General features: G+C 45.1%; 1 protein-coding gene across 1 annotated transcript; it reads left to right on the forward strand.

Annotated features, from left to right (window-relative positions):
- Positions 1-119: 119 nt before the first annotated feature.
- cdk13 (cyclin dependent kinase 13) lies at positions 120-13,380 on the forward strand. Its single transcript, XM_076971388.1, has 14 exons — positions 120-2,024; positions 3,276-3,827; positions 4,243-4,404; positions 4,622-4,761; positions 5,014-5,184; positions 5,515-5,704; positions 5,883-5,939; positions 6,056-6,157; positions 6,262-6,339; positions 6,500-6,616; positions 9,022-9,153; positions 9,301-9,503; positions 9,832-10,371; positions 10,496-13,380. The coding sequence occupies exons 1-14, from the start codon at positions 934-936 to the stop codon at positions 11,215-11,217; spliced, it is 4,257 nt and encodes a 1,418-aa protein (XP_076827503.1). The 5' UTR covers positions 120-933; the 3' UTR covers positions 11,218-13,380.
- Positions 13,381-21,770: the final 8,390 nt, after the last annotated feature.

A 21,770-nucleotide genomic window follows, 5' to 3' on the forward strand; every position in this document is an offset into this window, starting at 1 on the left:
CGCCCTCTGGTGTTAAAGCGATGCATTGCAACATTTACGCAGTTTATTGAAGTTAATAAGTGCCACGGCTAGGATATCTACGCTGATTGAAGGCCTTTTCACAGCAAAAAAGGCCTTGTAGTAGAACGTTACCCACGCGAGGTCCGCTCCGTTTCGACTAAAATCATATCAATTTCATTCATTGTAATGTTTAAATAATTACCTGGGCCTCTTTTTCACTCGTGGCGTGAGTGAAGAAAGGTTACTTTTCTGTTTCAGAATTCCTCAGGTTGTTAAAGAGATTTTTATTTATTTTGTTGAATGTGCTGAATGGGTGTCAAACTGGGCTAGAGAAGGGGAGCTAGCTCGCGTGCTACTTCCTCGTTAGTCGGAGTCGGTGTGAGGGCAAAGCGTCAAGAAGTTTCAACCCGCACAGTACAAGAATTATTCTTCCATTTTAAAATCATGTTTTTTTTTACACGCTCCTTCGGTTATTGAACACAACCCTCGTTTAAAAAGACGAGACGTGGAACGATCAAACATGGAAGGCAGTTTTGAGAAGGCTCTTCTTGCGATTGCTCGCTAAGTTAGCGGCAGCTAGTGTTAGCTCGTGCGCTAGCTAGCCAGTGTGCTATCGGTGAGCTAGCAGATGTTGAGATGCTAGGAGCTGGACTACACGGACCCGGCACCATCAAGCGTCTCTTTAGTGTTCTGGACCTTTTAAAGGAGTTACTTCGACAGACATTTGTTAGTGTTTCTAATGCGGTGGATTTTGTGTAGTTTGGAGACAAAAAAATCGTCGCTGGAAAGAATTTGGCTATCTTAGCTAGCTAATCGGCTAGCTACATAGCTACCAGCTGAATTCGTTTCAAATGTTGTGCTTTGTTTACCGGGGACTGGGCACTGGAAACGAATCACTTCAGAGCGGAAATATTGAACCCGACCGATTTTTAGATGCCTAATCCGGAGATTTGTCACGAGGGTCGGGGCAGGAGCCCCCTGACACAAAGGAACCCCAGACACGAGAGGCGAGGTAAAGCTGGGAGCGGTGCTAACGCGACCCAGCGAGAGAAACGCCGGGAGAAGAGACGCTCGTCGTCGTCTCGTCGGAGGAAATACAAGCACAGCAAGGAGAGGGAGCCGTGGCACACACCGGAGAACCCGGACGGCGAACGCCGAGGTGCCTCCGAGAAAGATGGGGACATCCACAGTCTGGTGGAGTACGACGACGTTAGCTCGCAGTCGGAGCGCTTCTCGGGGAGCCCGTCGCCCAAAGCAGACGGGCGCTCGGTCGAGCGACTGAGCGAAGTTGAGGTCCAAGACAGCAACTTGAGCGGCGGCGCGTCCCCGGAGAGACGAGCGCGGAGAGACCGCGACTCCTCGCACGGCGGCGGGGCGACGGAGAGAGGCAGACCGGACCGAGACGTCAAACGGAAGGACCGCGACAGAGACGCGCCGTCGAAGTCCCGCGGTGGAAGTGGCACCGGCGGGAACAAGAACAGCAGAGACGGCGTCAGGAACCACGACAGCAACGGCAGAAAGCCTCCCACGGGCATGTCCGGGGACAAGAAGGAGTCCCGGCGACACAAAAGTAGAACAAGGACGGAAAAAGACCCTCGGAAAACGCCGCAAGCTTACAGGGACGAGCGCGAAGAAGTCCGGGCCTACGGGAGAAGTCCAGGCTTCAGAGCCGAGAGCCCGTACGGGACCTCCTACCCGTACGGGTACCAGTCCCCCAGCGCCAACTACAACCAGTTCATATCCAGACGGAGCCCGAGCTACGGGAACAAGAGGCCGTCTCCAAACTCCACGTACTACGGCCGAGACACCGAGGCTTACGGTGCCTACAACGTCTCAAAGTCGCCGAGCTCACACCCGAGTACCAAGAGGAAGCGGTCCCCGTCCAGCCCGTCGGCCTGGCGCAGGTCCCCGAGCTACGGCCGCCACAGCCCGTACGAGCAGTGGGAAGTTGCCTCGAGTCCTTACAGTAGACGACGGTCCCGGAGCCCCTACCGAAAGTCCCTGAGTCCGAGCCCAGACCCGAGGTAACGTTAAAAACATCAACGTGAATGACTGTATATTGTATTAATGTACACATTGTTTTCAAGTCGTTTGTAACAAGTCAGCAGTTTTCTGTTTAGTGTTTGTTCTGATTTGGGTTATTTTCATTTTCACAAGATAAAGTTAACTTGATAGTTGGAGTTGTGGTGAAGCTCTCAAGATACCACAGAGATGTGTTTTAACTTCACGATGATGGTCATTTGAAGAATCAGCGTCAGCCATTGTAGTCGTGACGACGCCTCGGTCCTTTAGTAACGGTTATTTAGTGACGGTACTTTAGTAACGGTTATTTAGTGACGGTACTTTAGTAACGGTTATTGCACAGGTCATTTGCTCACGGACAGTTTAGGCCTCGTGATGCCGCTTAACATTTCTCACAAAGTCACACGAACCTATCAAATACAACAGGAATAATAAAAAAAATTTGGTGCGAAATACTTTTACAAACTTTTTCACGTGTGATCTTGAAACATTGACTGCCAACGCACGTGTCGTGAGCTGCTTGGTCTCACGCGTACCCACGTGAATAACGGCGTCTTTGTGGGGCGGATTAGGTTGCCAGTTTAACTGCGGTTGCCAGAATGGTCTAGTGTCTGCTGTGACAGGCTGTTTCCGATGCTCTTAACGTGGGTCAGAGGGGGGGTGTTCAAGTGTGGTCGTGTTCAGAACATCATTGACATTTCATTGAGGTCACGAGAATGCTGAACTTTTGCCTATTTTAAAGCTACAGCCAGTGGTTTTCATCAGTGTGTTTTTTCCTGCATTATAGTGTCTGGTTCTATACCTATTTCCTCGCCACACGTATTGTTTAATATTGGATATCTATTTATTCGTTTATTTAAGGCGGTCTTGACACTGGAAGGGCCTTCATTTTACTTCCATTGACCACTGATATTTTCCCGGTATTAGTGAAATTGTTTCAAGTCCTCCTGGTTAGTGAATGATTGCACTTTCCCTACAATATGTGTGCTGTATGCATCTTAAAAAGCACCCACCTTAATACAAAACAGGACAATCTAATACAGAGCATTTTCAATGATTTCTAGCTGTGTGGCTGCTTCGTGTTAAGTAGTTGTGTAGATTTAGACTAAGGTCCATTTTTTTATTGTCAGGCTAATTTTTGTCATGATTCTCAATTCCACATCAATGCGCTAACTCCTGTTGTCTTCACTTACAGACATTGCTTGGTTGCGTACGTTATCGTTCTGATGTTTGCTGCTCGGTCTTGTTTCCAGGCGTCCGGGGCGCTCGCGAAGCCGCAGCCCGTACACGTCGTCTCGTCATTCGCGCTCACGCAGCCGTCACCGGCACTCACGCTCACGCAGTCGACCCTCCAGCCTCTCCCCTAGCACGCTCACCTTCAAGAGCAGCCTGGCTGCCGAGCTCAGCAAGCAGAAGAGGGCCAAAGCCGCTGAGGCCGCCCGCGTCAAGAGCTCCAGCAACGCCTCCACTCCCACCAAGGGCTCCTCATCCTCCACCACTGCTCCCCAGCCCAGCCCGGTCACCAACCACGCCGTCAAGAAACCCAAGCCTCCCTCTCCACCGCCAGTGTCCGACAGAGGGCCCAGGACCCCCGTGTCGAGCCAGCCGCAGTCTCCTGTCGATAGGCCTGCCAAAGGCAGCTCAGAGGCCCCTCCACCTAGTAAGGACACCAGGGGGAAGGAGGAGAAAAAGAAGGGACAACCCTCTCAGGGGAAGGAGAAGGAGAGAGGGAACGCCCCAGTGTCCACTCTCTCTTCACTGCCTCTACCCCCCATCCTTCTCGAACAGATCGATGGAGCTGATAGGTATGTACTGTGATTTTTTTTTTTTTTTTTTTTTTTTTTCTGTAGTTACAGCCTTCCTGCCTTTTAGCTTAGCGGGATTCTCTTAGACTTGTACATGCATGCCTGTTTCTTTGATTGTCGTGGCCCTTGGCTAAGTGAGAGAAGGCCTAGCTTGTGTGACGCACTCAATGGGTCTGTCTGCGTCCTCCCAGGTGGCTTCCTAGTCTAGAAAGTTAATGTGGATCTGCAAAGTGCCAGACACTGATAAACAGTCTCTGGGAGTGTTTAAACATTAACACCAAATGTTATGACCAAATGTAACGGCTGGACAAAGGCTATTTCTGTCTCAATGTGCTGGATAACTCTTCATTTTAGGCTGTATCCACCTTGTTTTTGTACAACCTAAGTAACCTCCATTTTTCTTGTCTGTCTGTAGCTTGAAGAACTCCTTATCGTCATACTCAGGGAAGAAGAAGCCGGAGAAGAAACCCCGCCACCTCCTCACTGATCTCCCTCTGCCTCCTGAACTCCCCAGCAGTGCTCTTGGATCTCCTCACAGCTCCCCAGAGGAGAAAAAGACTTTGCGCAAGAGGCCTAAGTATGCTAGCACAGGGGTCCCTCTGACATCCCACATACTTGCTGTTTTTTGTGTTTTTTTGGCTTTGGGACTAAGTGGTGGTGTCATGTGCTTTGGCAGATGTGTTCTAGAGGAATTTCTGTGGTCAGTGAATGTTTTGTGTGTAGTGCTTACTATGAACATGGCCATAAGGGCATCACTGAAGAGACATGGTAACTTATGTGGTTTTTCTTTGCAGAATATGTGGCCCACGGTTTGGGGAGATTAAGGAGACGGAGATAGATTGGGGGAAACGATGCGTTGATAAGTTTGAAATCATTGGGATCACTGGAGAAGGTACCTATGGACAAGTATATAAAGCCAAGGATAAGGACACTGGTAAGATGCCAAGCCAACTCCCCATTACATGATCACCAACCTTGTATTTCATCACGTTATTACTACCTGTTTGTAGGCAGTATCCTAATAAATGCCTAAATATGTTGGTTTGGTTAATTGTACAGTGTTATTTGCATAGTCTTTGTATTCGTTTCTGTTTCTGGCTGTGTTTTTCCATTAACCCTGCCGCAAAAGCTGCCTTCTGTTCTGTGGCATAGATATTGATGTGGCCCTTGTGTGTGTCTTGTTCAGCTGAGATGGTGGCCCTGAAGAAGGTGCGATTAGACAACGAGAAAGAGGGCTTCCCCATCACCGCCATCAGGGAGATCAAGATCCTCCGGCAGCTCAACCACAAGAGCATCATCAACATGAAGGAGATCGTCACGGACAAGGAAGACGCGCTGGACTTCAAGAACGATAAAGGTACGCGCTTGAATACCAACAGCCACGCAATTGAGCAACTTTATGAGGTAGGAATAGGTAAAACTCCTCCATTCCCTTAGTCCGGACCCACCTACACGCAAGAACTCTCGCTAAAAGGTGTTCAGCTGTTCTCTGACATTACCATTCACAGCGTCTTTTCTAGTTGCTGTAAATTTAACATGTTCCAGAAGACGTTATTGATCTGTGAGGTTCTACAGACATCTTTAAAAATTACTGAATAGTGAAGTCTCTGGTTTGCAGTGGGTTTTGGTCCTGTGTAGTTTGAGCAGCATTGCTGTCCACATATTGACTCTGACTCTCTTTTGGCAGGGGCATTTTACTTGGTGTTTGAGTACATGGACCATGATCTGATGGGGCTTTTGGAGTCTGGACTGGTTCATTTCAATGAGTCTCACATTAAGTCCTTCATGAGGCAGTTGCTAGAAGGCCTGGACTACTGTCACAAGAAGAACTTCCTGCACAGAGACATAAAGTGCTCCAACATCCTTCTCAATAACAAGTCAGTTCGCTTCAGATTATCCAGTATGAATAGTAGAATAACATTTTTTTCCCTGACGATACAGTGCACTAATGTAAGTGCTAGAGATGAAGATTGCGCGTCATGATTTTTACATTACAGTACATTAACTAGCAATCTCATTAATGAGTGTCTGAATGTAATATTCTCTTTTCCTTAGGGGACAGATAAAGCTGGCGGATTTCGGCTTGGCTAGACTGTATAACTCTGAGGAAAGGTGGGTACTGTAATGGCTCACTGACCACAAATTGAGGGTGAACCCCACCCCCCGGAAGCACATGTTGTTTGATTTCCTCCTGCACTCTAACGGTACACGTGCCTTGTTCCCTGTAGCCGGCCCTACACCAATAAGGTGATCACCCTGTGGTACCGGCCTCCAGAGCTCCTGCTCGGGGAGGAGCGCTACACTCCTGCTATAGACGTGTGGAGTTGCGGGTAAGACGCATCTACACACAACCTGCTGGCCTGTTTAATTACTAGAGTTGAATTCGGATCAGTCACCTCTTCCTTTTTCCTCCCCCCCCTCCCCCCATTATTAGGTGCATTCTTGGTGAACTCTTCACCAAGAAACCCATTTTTCAGGCCAACCAGGAGCTGGCGCAGTTGGAGCTGATTAGGTGAGTTGGGTCCTTCTCATCCGTCTCTACCACCTCCTAGCATGTTTTTTTTCTTCTCTTCGCGTGATCAAAAACACAGCCGTGTTAAGATGGCGTTGTTTAAGCAGTGGTGTAGGTGCTGTGGTGAACTGATCTCTCGTCTGGTCTCCTTGCGCTTCAGTCGTATCTGTGGTAGTCCCTGTCCCGCCGTGTGGCCAGACGTGATCAAACTGCCATACTTCAACACCATGAAACCAAAGAAGCAGTACAGACGCAGGCTACGTGAGGAGTTCGCTTTGTGAGTAACCCCCAGTAGCTCATGGGATTTTAATACACCCAATAGCAATGCTTTAATAAAAAATAATATGCACAATTACTCACTACACTATAAATGTTGACAACCAAGAAAATTCAAGTATTCCAAGCCATGGAAAAGATTTACCTAATATGGGTCTTAATACTTCATAGCTGTATTAAGATCATAATTCCAGTTCACTGATTGTCTGGGTAGGGCTGAACGATTTTGGAAAATAATCTAATTGCAATTTTTTATCTATAAATTGCGATTGCGATTTAAAATCGCGATTTTTTCCCATTGTTCCACTTCAGGAAACTCTGTTTCGGCATTTTTTATACAGCTCAGATACAGGGTTGCGGGGGGGGGGGGGGGTGTAAACAGAGGCGGTCTTTGCATAGAGGCGTTGCTAGGAAATTGCCTTGGGCCCCTCCCACTGTAGGGCCCCCTTGTCTAGCTAAAGCCAGGTTCACACTACACGACTTTTCAGTCATCAGGTTTTTGTGCCGTTCGCACTACACGACTGGTTGTGCTGTAATCGCGAGTCTTTCAGTTGTTGTGGCTTTCACACTACATGACTGATCGGTGACGTGGGCTCACGAATTAAACGACTGGGGAATCGCCGACTCATCTGGCTGCCGTCCAAAAACACGAGAACATGAAAATGAAACACTCGCGAGAACCAGCAACACCACGAAGAAAATAAAAACAACGTACATGTGCTCCACGTTTTCGTTATTATTATTATTTTACCGTTTAACCACTCCATAGTCCCAAATTGCCAGAATTATTTCATCTCTCCGTTGCAGTGAACATAGATATAGTCAATCGCACTATTTCTCCAGTGCTGTCACAATAACTTAAACACAGTGTTGTAGTAAAGTTGTATGAAGCTAGACGCTGCTGTTGACTCACAGTCGCCGACTGGGCTAGATATGAAACATGCTAGATATTAAACATGCTAGATATCTGCCGGTCGTCTGCGATGAGTTGGCGGCCACTCGGCGAGCGTCTTTCAGCAGTTCACACTACACGACTGAGCGAGCGCCGAATGATCCCCGATTTGCGTCCGACCACAGTTTCTGTCGGCGATCTACAAAAACAGTCGGCGACTGAAAAACCAGCCTAAAATCTTGTAGTGTGAACCTGAACTTATTTCTCGCATATTAATGTTGATGGGCCCCCTAGCTAAAATCGCCCTGAGCCTCCAAATTGCTAAGTCCGCCACTGGGTGTAAAATGGACTAAATTTAATTATTATTATTATATCGTGATCGATCGATCGCCTGTGGTTGGCGCCAGAGCGAACTACTAATTTTTTAGTCTAAGACGCTCAATGCGTGAGAGTTGGCAGCCCTGCAGGTATAGCAACTTGGCTAAAATATGTGCGTGAGGGCGTTTGGTAGCGCATATCCAGTATGTTTAACAAAGCCATGAAGCCGGGCTTGTTCACTATATTAACTATATCATGTCTTTCACTATGAACTCCGTTACTGCCCGAGTTATTTCAGCGTGCCGCTTCGAATTACATCCATAAGGAGTTACACTTTCAAACGGTTCGGTCAGTGAACCCTGTCTGCTGGACCGCGGTCAAGCTATCCGCGCTTTCGCGATTCATCCGTGCTTTAAATCTTATTGCGCCTATATGCGTGATTTTACGGTATTTCGCTGCTCACCGCATACTAAAGCTGTATAAGCGCAGAGAAACACTTTGGCGTATTTGAAGATGCAGCACTGGTCGTTGGCATTTTAGCCTTACAAATATCATACGAGGCTTTGTGGTGTTTTTTTAATGCTGAAGGTTTGTAGTGTTACCTCGCGTCGTAGCAACAGTAGCAAGGCATGTTTTGCAGGGTACCTGACGTTGAGCAGCATCTTTTTAAAAGCCAAAGTAATTTCACACAACTTATGTGCTGCCCCTCTTTGGTAATTAGACTTTCAGTTGTGTCAGCTTCTGTCGAGCCTGAAGCCGTTGTGCAACAAGTTAAAGTGCGCTGTGTTAACTTCACTTCTCCACCTCCCTGCCTCCTGCTCGGGTTTGCTCCGTTCGTCCTCGACTCGGCTCGCTCCCAAGTCACGTGACCAGTTTAAATCGCAGCCTGTGCGATTAGACAATCGCGTTTTTAAAAATCGCGAAATTATCGCAAATGCGATTAATCGTTCAGCCCTATGTCTGGGTACAAATGATTGTTCTTTTATGGCGTTTAGAGTATGGATTACTCTGGTCCTGTAAGGTGAGAACTTTGGAGCACCGTTTATATAACTGTGGTTAGTTGTACATTGAAAAAGGAACCATTACATGAGCACTTAATGTGTAACTCACGATGGGTGTGTGTGCGCGCGCGTGTGTACCACACCATCCACTGGCAAATGAACTGTTCTTTAATTTTTTGCACCTTTTCTATTCAGTATTCCTCCAACAGCTCTAGACCTGTTTGACCACATGCTGGCCCTGGACCCCAGCAAGCGCTGCACAGCCGAACAAGCTCTCAACAGCGACTTCCTCCGAGACGTGGACCCAGCCAAGATGCCCCCACCAGAGTATGAGTGCCACTTTATTACTCACCATGTCTAAAGAACTTGTCCAGTTGTCATCCCCACCCCTCTCTCATGTATATCCTTTCTCTCTCTCTCTCTCTCTCTCTCTCTCTCTCTCTCTCTCTCTCTCTCTCTCTCTCTCTCTCTCAGTCTGCCTCTGTGGCAGGATTGCCATGAGCTGTGGAGTAAGAAGCGTCGGAGGCAGAAGCAGATGCCGGAGGAGCTGGCTGCCCCTAAAGCCCCCAGAAAGGAGCTGGGCCTGGACGACAGTCGCAGCAACACGCCTCAGGGTTTCCCCGCTGCCTCGGGGGGACACAAAGGTCCTGGGGCTGCCACCGGTGCCGCCACCCTGGGTAAGCACAGTGAGCACCTCTCCACAACACACCACGCACTCCAGCAACAGCTGCCCCATAATTAGACCAGTCCTGCTCTGTCTGGAAGGATGGTCAGAATGCGCTGGCCTCGTCTCCCAACTCCACGCTGATTCCCATATGAAGTTGTGCCGGTCTGTACAGTGTTGAACTGTACAGTCTTATGCAACATTTTTAGAGGTGGTGACGTTCAGGTTGCAGAATGTTGGTCAGCCTTAAAGTAGCAGCTGGATTGATCCAAATAATCTAAATTAGTTGTGTATTTGTGCAGTTTGGAATATTGTCTTAATGCCGTCCTGGTCTCCTCCAGACCCCAAAGGTCCAAACTCTCAGCTGACCCAGGAGCAGCTGGCTGTGCTCCTCAACCTGCTCCAGTCTAAAAGCGCACCTCTCGGCTCGGCGCAGCTCTCCCAGGCCGTGGGTTTGAAGATGAACTCCGACACTCTCCAGCAACTCACCAAGGCCCTTCTGGCCGGCCCCGCAGAGCCCGACAGGCCCCCGGAGCCTCCGGCCCCTCCGCCCCCTCCGCCCTCGCAGTCGAAGGTTCCCAAACCGCCCCACCCTGCTCCGACGGCGGGCGGTGCGCCACGAACCCCACCCTTGCCCAAGCCTCCGTCTCCCCCCACCCCCCAGCAGGCCAAGCCTGACACGGAGGTGTCTGCTGCGGCCACGCACACCGCCGTCACAATGCTGCTCGCTCAGCTCCTCAAGGTGCAGCAGAGCGCTGGTCCAGAACCCCACGGGGCGGAAGGTCCGGACGGGACCTCGGCGCCTGCTGCGGGTGGACCAGCTGCGCCCCCACTATCTGCGGAGATTAAACCGCCTCCGGAGCCCAGTCCGGTCTCGCCAGGTAAGCCAGGTGCACGGTGCGCTCTGTCAGTGCATAGCCTTCGTTTTTTTCTCTTGAAGATGAAACCGTTGTGTCAACAGAAGCGTTTATGTGTAAAACTCATGACACGGCCTTTGTGTTCCAGTGACTGAGGGGAGTGGGTCTTCCTCCAGACCTTTGGAGCCGCTCTCCATCTTACCACCAGACCAGAGACCCCCAGAGCCTCCGGAGCCCCCACCCTGTGCGGACCTGGACTACCGACAGGCCCCTGAGCCGAAGCAGAGTCTCCCCCCCTCCGCAGGGGTAGTAGAGGCGACGCGGCCCCCCGAGCCTGATTATCCTCCCCCACCGAGGGGCGCCGAGGGACCCGGGTATGGGGCGGACTACAGCCGGCCACCCCCTCCACCCTTCCCCCCTGCAGGCTATGGCGACAGCTACCTCAGCCACATGATGGCGGGTGGGATGCCCCCCCACGCCCTGAGGGAAGCCTTTAGCGGCGGCGTGAACGTGCCCGCCCCCACCTCCGCCCCGCCGGAGCCTTTCGCCCACGCAGGGGGAGCAGCTGCCGGGGGAGTGGGCGGGGCCTCTGGAGGAGGCGCCATGGTGTTCAGCGGAGACAAGGACCATCGCTTCGAGTACAATCACAGCCCCATACCTGTGGAGAGCTCCTCCCACCACACCAGCATACATCTTTACAACCCTGCTATTGGCCAAAAGGATGGAGGACCACTGCCCCCTTCAATACCCCCACCCCCTCCGGGCCAAGCCTGGAGCTCCCCCTCCCGGTCAGGGGCCCCGCCCCTACCCCTTGGGTATGTCCCCCATTTAAACACTGCTGCACTAAGAGGCAGGGGACTCCCTTACTGACGGGCCCGTTTGGGGACAGACTCGAGCCTCAGAAAAGGAAGACTCTAAAAGACAGAAGCAGTTTGCGTCTCTCGAGCCAGCAGCGAGTGCTTTACAGAGGCACCCTTCATTTGTAATAATTCTTCTAACGGGTGCATGGGGCACTCCAATGGTAGAATGTGGCTTGAGTTCAAACTGGCGGGATGAGAGATGAGGGGAAACGGAGCTTTCTTCTCTCACTTCTTCCCCCTCTCTATGATTTGGTAATCTATCCTACTGCTGTCTTTTAAATTAAATTTTACCTTTTTTGAGTGTGCATTTACCAGACAGGGTAAATGTTTTTATTCTCCGTACCTTAGTGTCTCCTTTAATTGCATAAGGACATACTAGTATTACAATATTTTGCACTACTGAGTAAAGTAGGCGGAAACAAAAAAAAAAGGTATGAAATGAATGATGTGCTGTATCTGCACAAAATGGAATGACCAGTAATGTAGTGTTTTTGTTTGTTTATTATTTTTGTTTGTTTAGTTTAGCTTTTTTTTCCAATTTACTATCCATTTTTCCCCAAACAAGTGAGCATCCAAACAGTGGGCATAGTCAGTTATTTTCTGGAGCGCTTTGGTTCAAAAGGGCTCCAGAGAAGTTGGCAGCACTTGGGTGACTATGTTCCTTTAAATTGGTGTGTCTACTGTACAACTGAATGGAACAGATACTGCTCACCACTTCCACCCGCCCTTGTCTGTAGTCAAATTGTAAAATTGAAACTAAAACAAAAAAAGTTGAATCCAATTTCTAAACACAGGAGCTACAAAGTTGTTTTTGTTTTTTTTTTTAGATTTTTTTTTTCTTTTGGCAAATGTTTATTAAAGAAAAGCCAACAATGTATATCTTTTTAGTGTCCATTTTCTTATGTCTAAACACCTGCATTGGCAGTAGTTGCAACATTCTTCCAGGAGGGACTGCTCTCCCTGAACCTTGACCCCTCCGCTTGCCTGGAGTGCTTATACTAGAGTGCCAAAAATGGCTTCACTCAATCTGCCCTTGCTATACCTATAACAGTTGGTGCTGGTTTGACAAATGCGTGGTATCCCTTCGTGTTTTCTCCGCTCTGCCACCTGATCCTACTGCTGTTCTACCAGCAAGCCCTTCATGAGCTTATTGTGGGCTGCTGTACCAGGGGACAGCAGTGCAGGGTGAACAGGGCCAGGAACGCTGGCCTAGATCTAGTAGGGAGCCACTGAGCTCACCTGGTCAGTACACATGCACCACAGACGTGTCTGCTTGATGTTTCTCCATTCCAGTCTTGGAGCACCTGTGCAATGTGGATTTGTGACCTGCACAAACACACCTGGTTCATCTTCTTCAGGCCGAGTCAAAGCCCTGGCAGCCAGAAATAAATTGGGTTCAAAAATGTTTGTGTTGGAAGGTATTTGTAGCTCTGGGATGTCCAAACTAAACCCAGAATGAAAGCTGCAAGAAACTACAAGTCCCAAAACTTGTTTTTAATGTAGTTTTATTTCCATTTCATTATTTCCATGTGAAATGCTGTTTAGTTTTAGTTTTGCAGGAAGGAATTGCATTTTAAAATCACATATATTACTTAGTTTTGCCTAGTAGTGCGGGATATAGAATATGAATTTTTCCTTCTCTTTTTTTGCTTATTTCTTTAATACCGTTAAAATAACCATCTTATGATACTTTTAAGTCATTTTTAGTTTCAGTTTGTGATTCGAAAATGAAATGAATTTAAACTGAAACCTGACGCATGGAGAGACCTGGAGAGACATCTGCCAAGAACTGATGCCTCAGCTGCTTGTTCTGTGATGTATTTCAGGAGTAAGTCACGGTGAGATTCTTGGAGAATGGGTCATTACAGAAACACAATATAGTGGCTCTTGTTTAATCAAATTCACTTTATCTGACATCAACAATTTGGGATCTGCCCAAATAAGCATTTTGTTTTTAGCTGGTTTTCCGGTTAGAGATTAAGGCAGCGCTAGCACTGAAATCAATGGAGATTAAATTGTGACGGTGACTTTGAAATCCCTTCGTTCACATTGATTACAAAAGCAACCATGATCCAGCAATGCTGGTAGAAATTGTTCCTGTCTTTTCTTTTTTATTATTGTTCTGAAGTTCTGTTGAAAAGAGCAGGTAATAAACAAGTTCTTATGAAGTATATTTAAATGAGCAGATCTTACAAATCACATTTCAATATGCCTTTAATACAGCACACTTAAAAGCACTGTGAATCTAATCCTTCAGTTGTATGATCTCCAATCATCACAGAGAACCTCTTACTATCTGCTTCATATGGGGAGGATATCTGGCAGTGAGCTTTCGTTAAGGTTGTTGTGGGGGAAGACGAGCTGAAGAGAGTGTCCTTTGACACGGTTCATGTGCACGAGGAGGGGATCGTATTCCCGATCAGCATTGTTGACTAATGTTTTAATCCTAATGTCAAGTCTTTTCCTTTGGAGCACTGCTGTTCTCATGATCTGTCACTGTGTAGCTATTTCACATTTTTTTCTGGGTCATGAGGTTTTCATACATTGGAAACTTCCTGTTCAAATCTGCTGACATGTCAACACACTTCTCATTGTCTAGGGCTCTTTCTCTGTGAGGGTCTGATACTCCTTGAACTAGAACTCTTGTTGTGTAAGTACAGTCTCCTTTCTCGGAGTCTCTGAGCTCATGTAAGAATTATGTATTCCAGTATCTGAGGTAAGGTTTTTGTATTTTCCTTGTGCTGTTCCTAGCAGTCAGTAAATTAGTAAGTGCTTTCAAAACCCTGAAGATCTTCACCTCATGTTCCAGGTGTCAAGCTATGTTTTATATAGGGGAGACCAGGGACAGTTGTAACACTTTTTGTGATTTTTCCAATAAGTCAAAAACCATTTACACTGGAATAGCCAACTTGCTGTATTATGAACTTCAATGTGTCAACTACTGAAACAATGTATATAAGTGGGTTTATGAAATATGTACAGGTAGCAAAATTTATTTAAATACAGTCACTCCAATGTTACAACCATCCCTGGGTACAGGGATGGTTGTAACATCTAAAATTTACTTAATCAATCAAATACTCAAAATGAAAAAGATAATTAATCATTCACGTTATTGTGACTATTCATTTTGTTTTTTAAATAGGCCTAATGATTACTCTCATACCACATGACAAAAAAAGGGGAAGGTTCAGGCACCACACATGGTGTGATGGGGAGGATGAAGGCTCAGGCACCACACATGGTGTGATGGGGAGGATGAAGGTTCAAGCACCACACATGGTGTGATGGGGAGGATGAAGGTTCAGGCACCACACATGGTGTGATGGGAGGATGAAGGTTCAGACACCACACATGGTGTGATGGGGAGGATGAAGGTTCAGGCACCACACATGGTGTGATGGGGAGGATGAAGGCTCAGGCACCACACATGGTGTGATGGGGATGATGAAGGTTCAGGCACCACACATGCAGGCCTGATAGTTTTCAGGCGCCACGCCGGAATTCCGGCGTACCGACGTGTCCGCGAGAAAAAAAAAATTGGGAGGGGGATCCGTCAAATCATAATGATAAATCACACGCGCGCGCATGCTATCTGTTTTGAGGCCGAAATATGATCCTTATGATCCTTACGAGGTTCCCAAGTTACGATTTTCCGTGGTTACTACACATCTCCCATTTACTGTATAAAGCCTCTTTGGGCCTAAGTGGTTCTGCGTCGTAAACGGAACTTGGTGTTTGGTGTGCGCGGCGTCAGGATTAGTTAAACGCAGCTATGGATAAAGGTATTTGCCAAAAGGCTAGCTTTAGGATAGGATAACTGCGTATAGTACGTTATTTACGTACAGTATGTACGTATGTTCCGATTTACACCGAAAATCGATTTACGACGGATCAACGTCGTAACCGGGGACCGCCTGTATTTCAGACATCGGAAGAGCTTCAGAGGTCGATACAAGATAAATTCACTATTTTATCTTTATTCTGATTAAGTTTTTTTTATCAGAAATATAAGAAAGTGTTTTTTTTTGAGCCGGTATAGGTGGTCAGATGATCTGGTTCATCATGGCCGCCTTACGGCGTAAGGTGTAATACATGAACAAAAGCACAAAATGTATGTCCTAATAAACCAACACAAAATATTTATTAAATATTTTATATATTAAAACTAACTATAATCATAATACTTGTAATTCTTTTAACCTTTATTTGCATAATTTCTTTGAGTTGTCTGGTATCCTATAATTTACTAACAGTAATGAATAAATAATTAATCATCAGAGGTGGGTAAGAACGCGTTACATTTACTCCGTTACATTTACTCAAGTAGATTTTTGGACAAAAATGTACTTGTAGGAGTAGTTTTAATATGAGACTTCTACTTTTACTTGAGTAAATATGTGGTGAGAAAAACGCGACTTTTACTCCGTTACAATCGGATTTGCGCCGCGCGCTACCGTTACTTTCGTTTTGTAAATAATTAGTCTTTTCAGTGAGAAGACTGACCAACGTCTCGTCACCCGAATACGAGTGACCAATCAAATGAAGCCGGTCAATCACGTGATCACATACGCAAACTTTCTCCACCGTAGCAAGAAAGTGACGGAAAAACCTCCCGAGCGTCCCTGACCTCATACAGCCAATGTTTACATTACAAACGTGTAAAAGGACAGTTATATAATGCGCTGCAGGGTTGCCAAGTTTTCAAGATCACTTTTCAAGTGAGATTTAAACGGGGGTGGGGGTTTGGGTGGTGAACGTAAATTGTTGAGGGGGGGGGGGGGGGTGTAAAATGGACACAAATTAAGTGTTATATCGCGATCAATCGATCGCCAGTGGTTGGCGCCAGAGCGAACTAGTAACTCATTGAATCATATATGTGGATCAGCTATAAATAAACTAGATTAATTTCGGCGTGAGAAATCGGATGTGTGGCGTGTAAGCGTGTGAAGACGGTCAAATGCGTGTCTCTCACGCTCAATGCGTGAGAGTTTGCAACCTTGGCGCTGCCAATCGTGTCTGCAAACATTTCAGCCTACAAGAACTCAACATCAAATATGAGGAAACACGATGCGATAAGTTTGCTGTATGTATAATTTTGTGTAACGCTATATCTCTGAGGCATAACGTTTGTATGATGTAATTATAAAATGTAACGCAGTGCAATACTTAAAACCAGTTCAAACTCTGTGAGTGTACACACTAGCAATATATGATGATTAAGTCTGCTACAAATTGATTCAGTTGGGGTCAAGTTGTAGCTACACGTATTGGCTGACAGTCTCATCAGTTAGTGCCTTTGTGGAACACATTAAAGTTACACAGGCCTAATAATTAGGAACAAACAAAAATACATTATTTATAATAAATAATTTATATATATAATATTTATTTATAATAAATTATTTTTATCATTAAAAGTCATTGTTTCCCGTAATTCAATTTCCTATGATGTAATTTACTGACACGAGACAGTACTCATGCATTTACTCACTACTTGAGTAGCTTTTAATCAAAGTACTTTTACTCAAGTACATTTTTGGGATGCATACTTTTACTTTTACATGAGTAACATTTGGCTCAAGTAACTGTACTTTTACTTGAGTAAAATTGTTGAATACTCTACCCACCTCTGTTAATCATGCCTGTTTTAAACATATTGTGTCTAATCTAAATCTTTAGGTTACAGCATTTTCTCAGAATATTAATAGAAATTAGTTTTTTATTTCGCTATAATGATTACCTGACTTATTAATTTATCTAAAGATTAATTATTAAATATTCTAAATATGGTACACTAACACTCCACAGCCCCCCCCCCCCCCCCCCCCCCGCTCAGAAAAAGTTCAGGCTCAGGAATTTTTCCCACTATCACCCCTGCACATGGTGTGATGGGGAGGATGAAGGCTCAGGATGCCACCGTTGCCACAGTGGGTGTTGGAGCTGTAATACATGCAACTGCATTCACTGCAGCTGCAGTGGAAGATGGAACCTGTGGTGTCACTGCTGGCGGTGGGCGATCTGTGACTAGGGATGGTGCAAAGTCGCTGTCATTAAAAATATCTCTTTAAAAAAGCCAAATTCCAGTACATACAAACCCTGCCTGAATATTTGATGGTGTTGAAGCCAGGGGAAGGGCACTCTTCACAATACTTGGCAGATCATAAATGGTCATTGTCACTGACTACTTGGTTCAGGGACGGTTGTAACAAGGTGTTACAATCATCCCAGTATCACCAGTTATGTTTTCACCTCATGTGAACGAGCCTGACTGCTAGTTGGACACGTTAATCATTTCTAATTTTAGCTTACAAAACAGTAATTCTAATAATACTTATTTTGATTCATAGATATTTGATTTCAGGACAGTATCCAAAAAATACCTCTGATAGAAAAGTAAAATTTTTACCTCCAAAAAACACTTTTGGTGATTACCTTCTCTATGAGTTTCAAATGTGGCTCCTTTTTTGATAGCAAGAAGACAGTCTAACTAAGCATGTGCACAGTGAGTTTAATCACTCTAGCTTGTTTCTGTTTGGAGGAATTCAAGGTGTTACAACCATCCCTTGTTACAACTGTCCCTAAATATTTATTCGTATGCAAATTCTTTCTTACCTACAGAATTTCTTAAATTTAAAATATCTAGAGTAAAACTGGACGACAGGAAAAAAAAATGTTACTTTGAAATCATTGGCAGCCTGATTACAACTTATTCTATGAAGTTCACTTTTATAGTCTTGGAGATGGTTTATTTTATGAAGATGCTTAGCTTGGGTTTCATTTATGACTTTTTAAACATTAGACTAACTTAAATGTGTTTTCTGTAATTACTTTGCAGATTTTGTAGTAGATGTCCGTGCTCAGTAGTGACCTTGTTGAGAACTCCCCACTAACACCGGGCTGGACCCCCCATTCTTTGTAGCATTGATTGCACACGTTGGATTGCATGTACATTTTGTCTCATATTTACATGCCTGTATTACATAATTGCTGTAGATTTGTCCGATGCATGATCGTTCTCAGAATCTGCTGCTCTAGCATAGAGCAAAGGTGCTGCACCAGGTGACTGAGACGTTGAGATGCTCTTTGCTTTGTGGCATGGTGTGTTGTCATGATGGTGGGCAAACTGTGGCTATGGTTGGATGCTTATATTCGCCAGCAGTACTCAGGTAAGCTGTGGTATTCAGGAAGTGCTCAGCTGGTATAAGTACCAGGAACAGTCCCGATGCTGTTACCCCCGCCAGCGTGTTCCACTGATTACACAAGGCTGCTTGCTCAATGGATTTACGCTGTTCTTGCCAAATTCTGACTCCTACATATCCCATACAAAACCAAATTGAGTTAATGTAGCTTTATGTTCATCCTGAGCCCATTCTGTCTGCTTTCCTTAGCAAGGTGGAACAGTCACTGGATTTTTGCACAGTTCTCCATTGCATAATTAACAAAGGTCTGTAAAATTAGCAGGTGATTATTAGCCTCTGAAAGACTAAAATCAGTGTGCATGTCCTCAACAACCAGCTCACAAAGCCACTGGGATCATGCCGCTTCCCCTTCTAATACTGGTTTGCCAACATTAACTGAAGTGCTTCACCTGTATCTTTTGATGCATTGCACTGATGTCATATGATGTCCTAACTGGGCAATTACATGAAGGATTGGAAGTTAGATTAGCCTAATTAGGAGGGCTAAATCAAAACTGGCTTTTCTGAGCCCCCACTTTCCTGCAGGAGAAGTGCTGAGCCAACCATTGGACAGTGACCAGACAAAGGCCTCTGTTCCACAGGCAGGACCAGACCAGTACAAGGAACCCATTCAAATCACAATGGTGAGCTCAGTTGTATGGGTTTTGTATCACTCTGCAGAAACAGTTTAGTATGGGAATGTCTCAGACTGGAGAATCCAGATATGTAAAGCATGACTGGGACTGCCATATGAAAAGGTTTCTGTAACAGTGAATCTGAGCCTAAACCCAAGGCATCAGGACAGCTGCAGCTCCCGGAGCACACTGGGAGGACCACGGTACGGTCTAAGCTGCTTCATCATCCTGCTCCTGAGGCTCAGTCTGGAGCCCTGCTGTTGGAGCCGTACAGGCCCAGAGCCCCTGCCACCGTCCTGCTCATTACCAGCGCACAGAAAGGCATCACCTGCTGCCAGGAGCATGTGGAACATACTGGGTCATATTCCAGTTCCTCAGATTAGGCATTTAGTCGCTAAACATATTTCTTTGTGGTAGGAGTAGCACTCCTTCAAGAGAAGGGGAAACTAAATATCAGATAAAAACTATAAACACTATAAAGGAACAGGATGTGTAAAAAGTCTGTGTGTGTATTCTATCTTGGTTCTCCAAGTGCCACACACACATATATATATATATATACACACACACGATGTATATTATAGGTTTTATTATACATATAAAAACAGTATATATATATACACACACACATCACAGGTGAAGTGATTAACATTTATTATCTTATTACAGTTGCACCTGTCGAGGGGTGGGATGTATTGGGCAGTAAGTGAAAGGTCAGTTCTTAAAGTTGATGTGGGTGCCCAAGGCTTTTATACAGCTTTCTTCAGGCCTTTATAGACATTTTTTATTTTTTGCTACAAGGTGCAATCCACAGGAGGCCAGAAAGTGGGTCAGTCTTTCTTTCAGTTACAGTATGCCGTCACAGGACCATGAATGGCTTGAAAAGAGTTTGCCTATAGAGCAAGATTGTTAATCTTCAGTCTAAACCATCTTCAATCATACATCATTGATGACCTAACACATAGCTGCATGTTCTAGTCGTGGGCTAGACAACCACTGGTTGATGGAGTCACAACAGATTAAGCTAAAAGACACTAAGGAGATGTGATGGAGTGTTTCAGACAGAGGTGGAGAAGAAATGTCAATGATGACCAAAATAATGTAATAATCAGTGATTATTAGATCCCCTTTAAAGGATCCTTCAGAGGTTGTGGAACGCACACCCTTCCAGTGAAGGGTCATATGTTTCTCCTCACTCTCAGACCTTTTATCAGTCTGGTGTTTTAGGGTGTGCCCTGCATATTTTCCTGCATGTGATTCCTGTCAGTAGGTTGTGTGTATGCTTCCCTTGCCAGCACACACACTAGGTTGTGTGTATGCTTCCCTTGTGTCCTGCTACTAGATATGGTATGCCATATATGCTGTGCTAGATGGCCTACTGGATCACACCATAAATAAAGAATTTATGTATATGTATATATAGAGAAAGTTGATGCTCTATATATGAATTAATTTCCAAAGCAAAAAATATATTTAGAAAATACATTTAAAAAAATAAGTGAAATTAGAATTTAAAAACTGCATTTCCGGAAGTTTTGTATTTGTTTCTTCCACTGATCTTCACTGTAGTACAGAACAGTCCTATATTAGTTTCTTCACTTCAGTGCTACCATAGGAATGAATAAAGCATACCTGGTATAATGACAATAAAGATATTCTGATTCTGATTCACATCTTTAATGCAGCATCCATTAGTATTAAAGTCCTTTGCCACTGAAGAAGACAAATTCTTAAATCAGGCGATCTGAAGGCGTTCAATGAAACAACCAACAAGCCGCTTTTTGGTTTCATGGAAGCGCTGCTGTGGACTTGCAGTGAAGCTTGTGAGGACATGGCAGATAATCACTCCTTTGGGTCTGGTTATTTTATTGTGTGTAATACATTTAAACATACTGCATGTAGAGCAATTACAAGTTACAGGACCAGTTCGTTTTTTAATTGAGAATTTCTCACTTGACAAGCATTTCTTGTATGTTTTTGTGTCATCTGATGTAAAATAGTAAAGGACTGTAAAAGAAAAAGTAACGGATAAGGCCTGTGTCAATCTAGCAAGGTTCTGAAGTGTTTGTTATATACCTTTATTGTATAGAATAAGTCAGCATCAAATGATTAACTTGTCATAGTAGATTGTTTAGATACAATTTCACAAAACATGGGATGCATATTCCACAGCCAGTCATCCAATTTTGTCAAAGGTCACCCACTCCCACACAGATCCTAGATTGAGAAGGTGCTGTAAATACACAGACACCGTAGTGTTCAGACATTTATACAATGATTTAAAATGTATTTTCTGGAATCCTTAGAACAGTGGTGATGTTGGTAAACTACTGTCTTTGTTAAGGCAGTGTTTGTGTTGGACAAATCCAACCTACAAGTAATAAGTTTGTGTCGTGTACCAGCACCCCCTGGGGGGTCACCTTAGGTAGTAATAAATATTTTGCCATTGTCTCATCTCAGTGGGTAATAATTGTTTCTATTTGGTACATCAAATACATTAAAATCATATATTATACATTATTGTACAGACAAAACTAAGGACAATGTACACACTTTCATTAAACAACCAAACATCCAACCAACAGTGGTTTTATGGTCAGAATGTGACCGGTGGTGAACATGTGCACTCACTCATTAGTGACCAGTGGGTGCAGATACGAGGTAAGTGTTTCTAAATAAAGGTGTAAATAAGGTTGTAAGTGTATTGTAGAAACTCACATGGGCGTGACTCGTTTTTCTTCATGGAA

This window comes from Brachyhypopomus gauderio, chromosome 13, assembly GCF_052324685.1.
Source record: "Brachyhypopomus gauderio isolate BG-103 chromosome 13, BGAUD_0.2, whole genome shotgun sequence".
NCBI lineage: Eukaryota > Metazoa > Chordata > Actinopteri > Gymnotiformes > Hypopomidae > Brachyhypopomus > Brachyhypopomus gauderio.

Coding starts and splice junctions, on each gene's coding strand:
- cdk13 (XM_076971388.1), top strand. CDS start 934: ATGCCTAATCCGGAGATTTGTCACGAGGGTCGGGGCAGGAGCCCCCTG. Junction 5,185..5,514: donor GGACTTCAAGAACGATAAAG/GTACGCGCTTGA, acceptor CTCTTTTGGCAG/GGGCATTTTACTTGGTGTTT. Junction 6,340..6,499: donor GCGCAGTTGGAGCTGATTAG/GTGAGTTGGGTC, acceptor CTTGCGCTTCAG/TCGTATCTGTGGTAGTCCCT.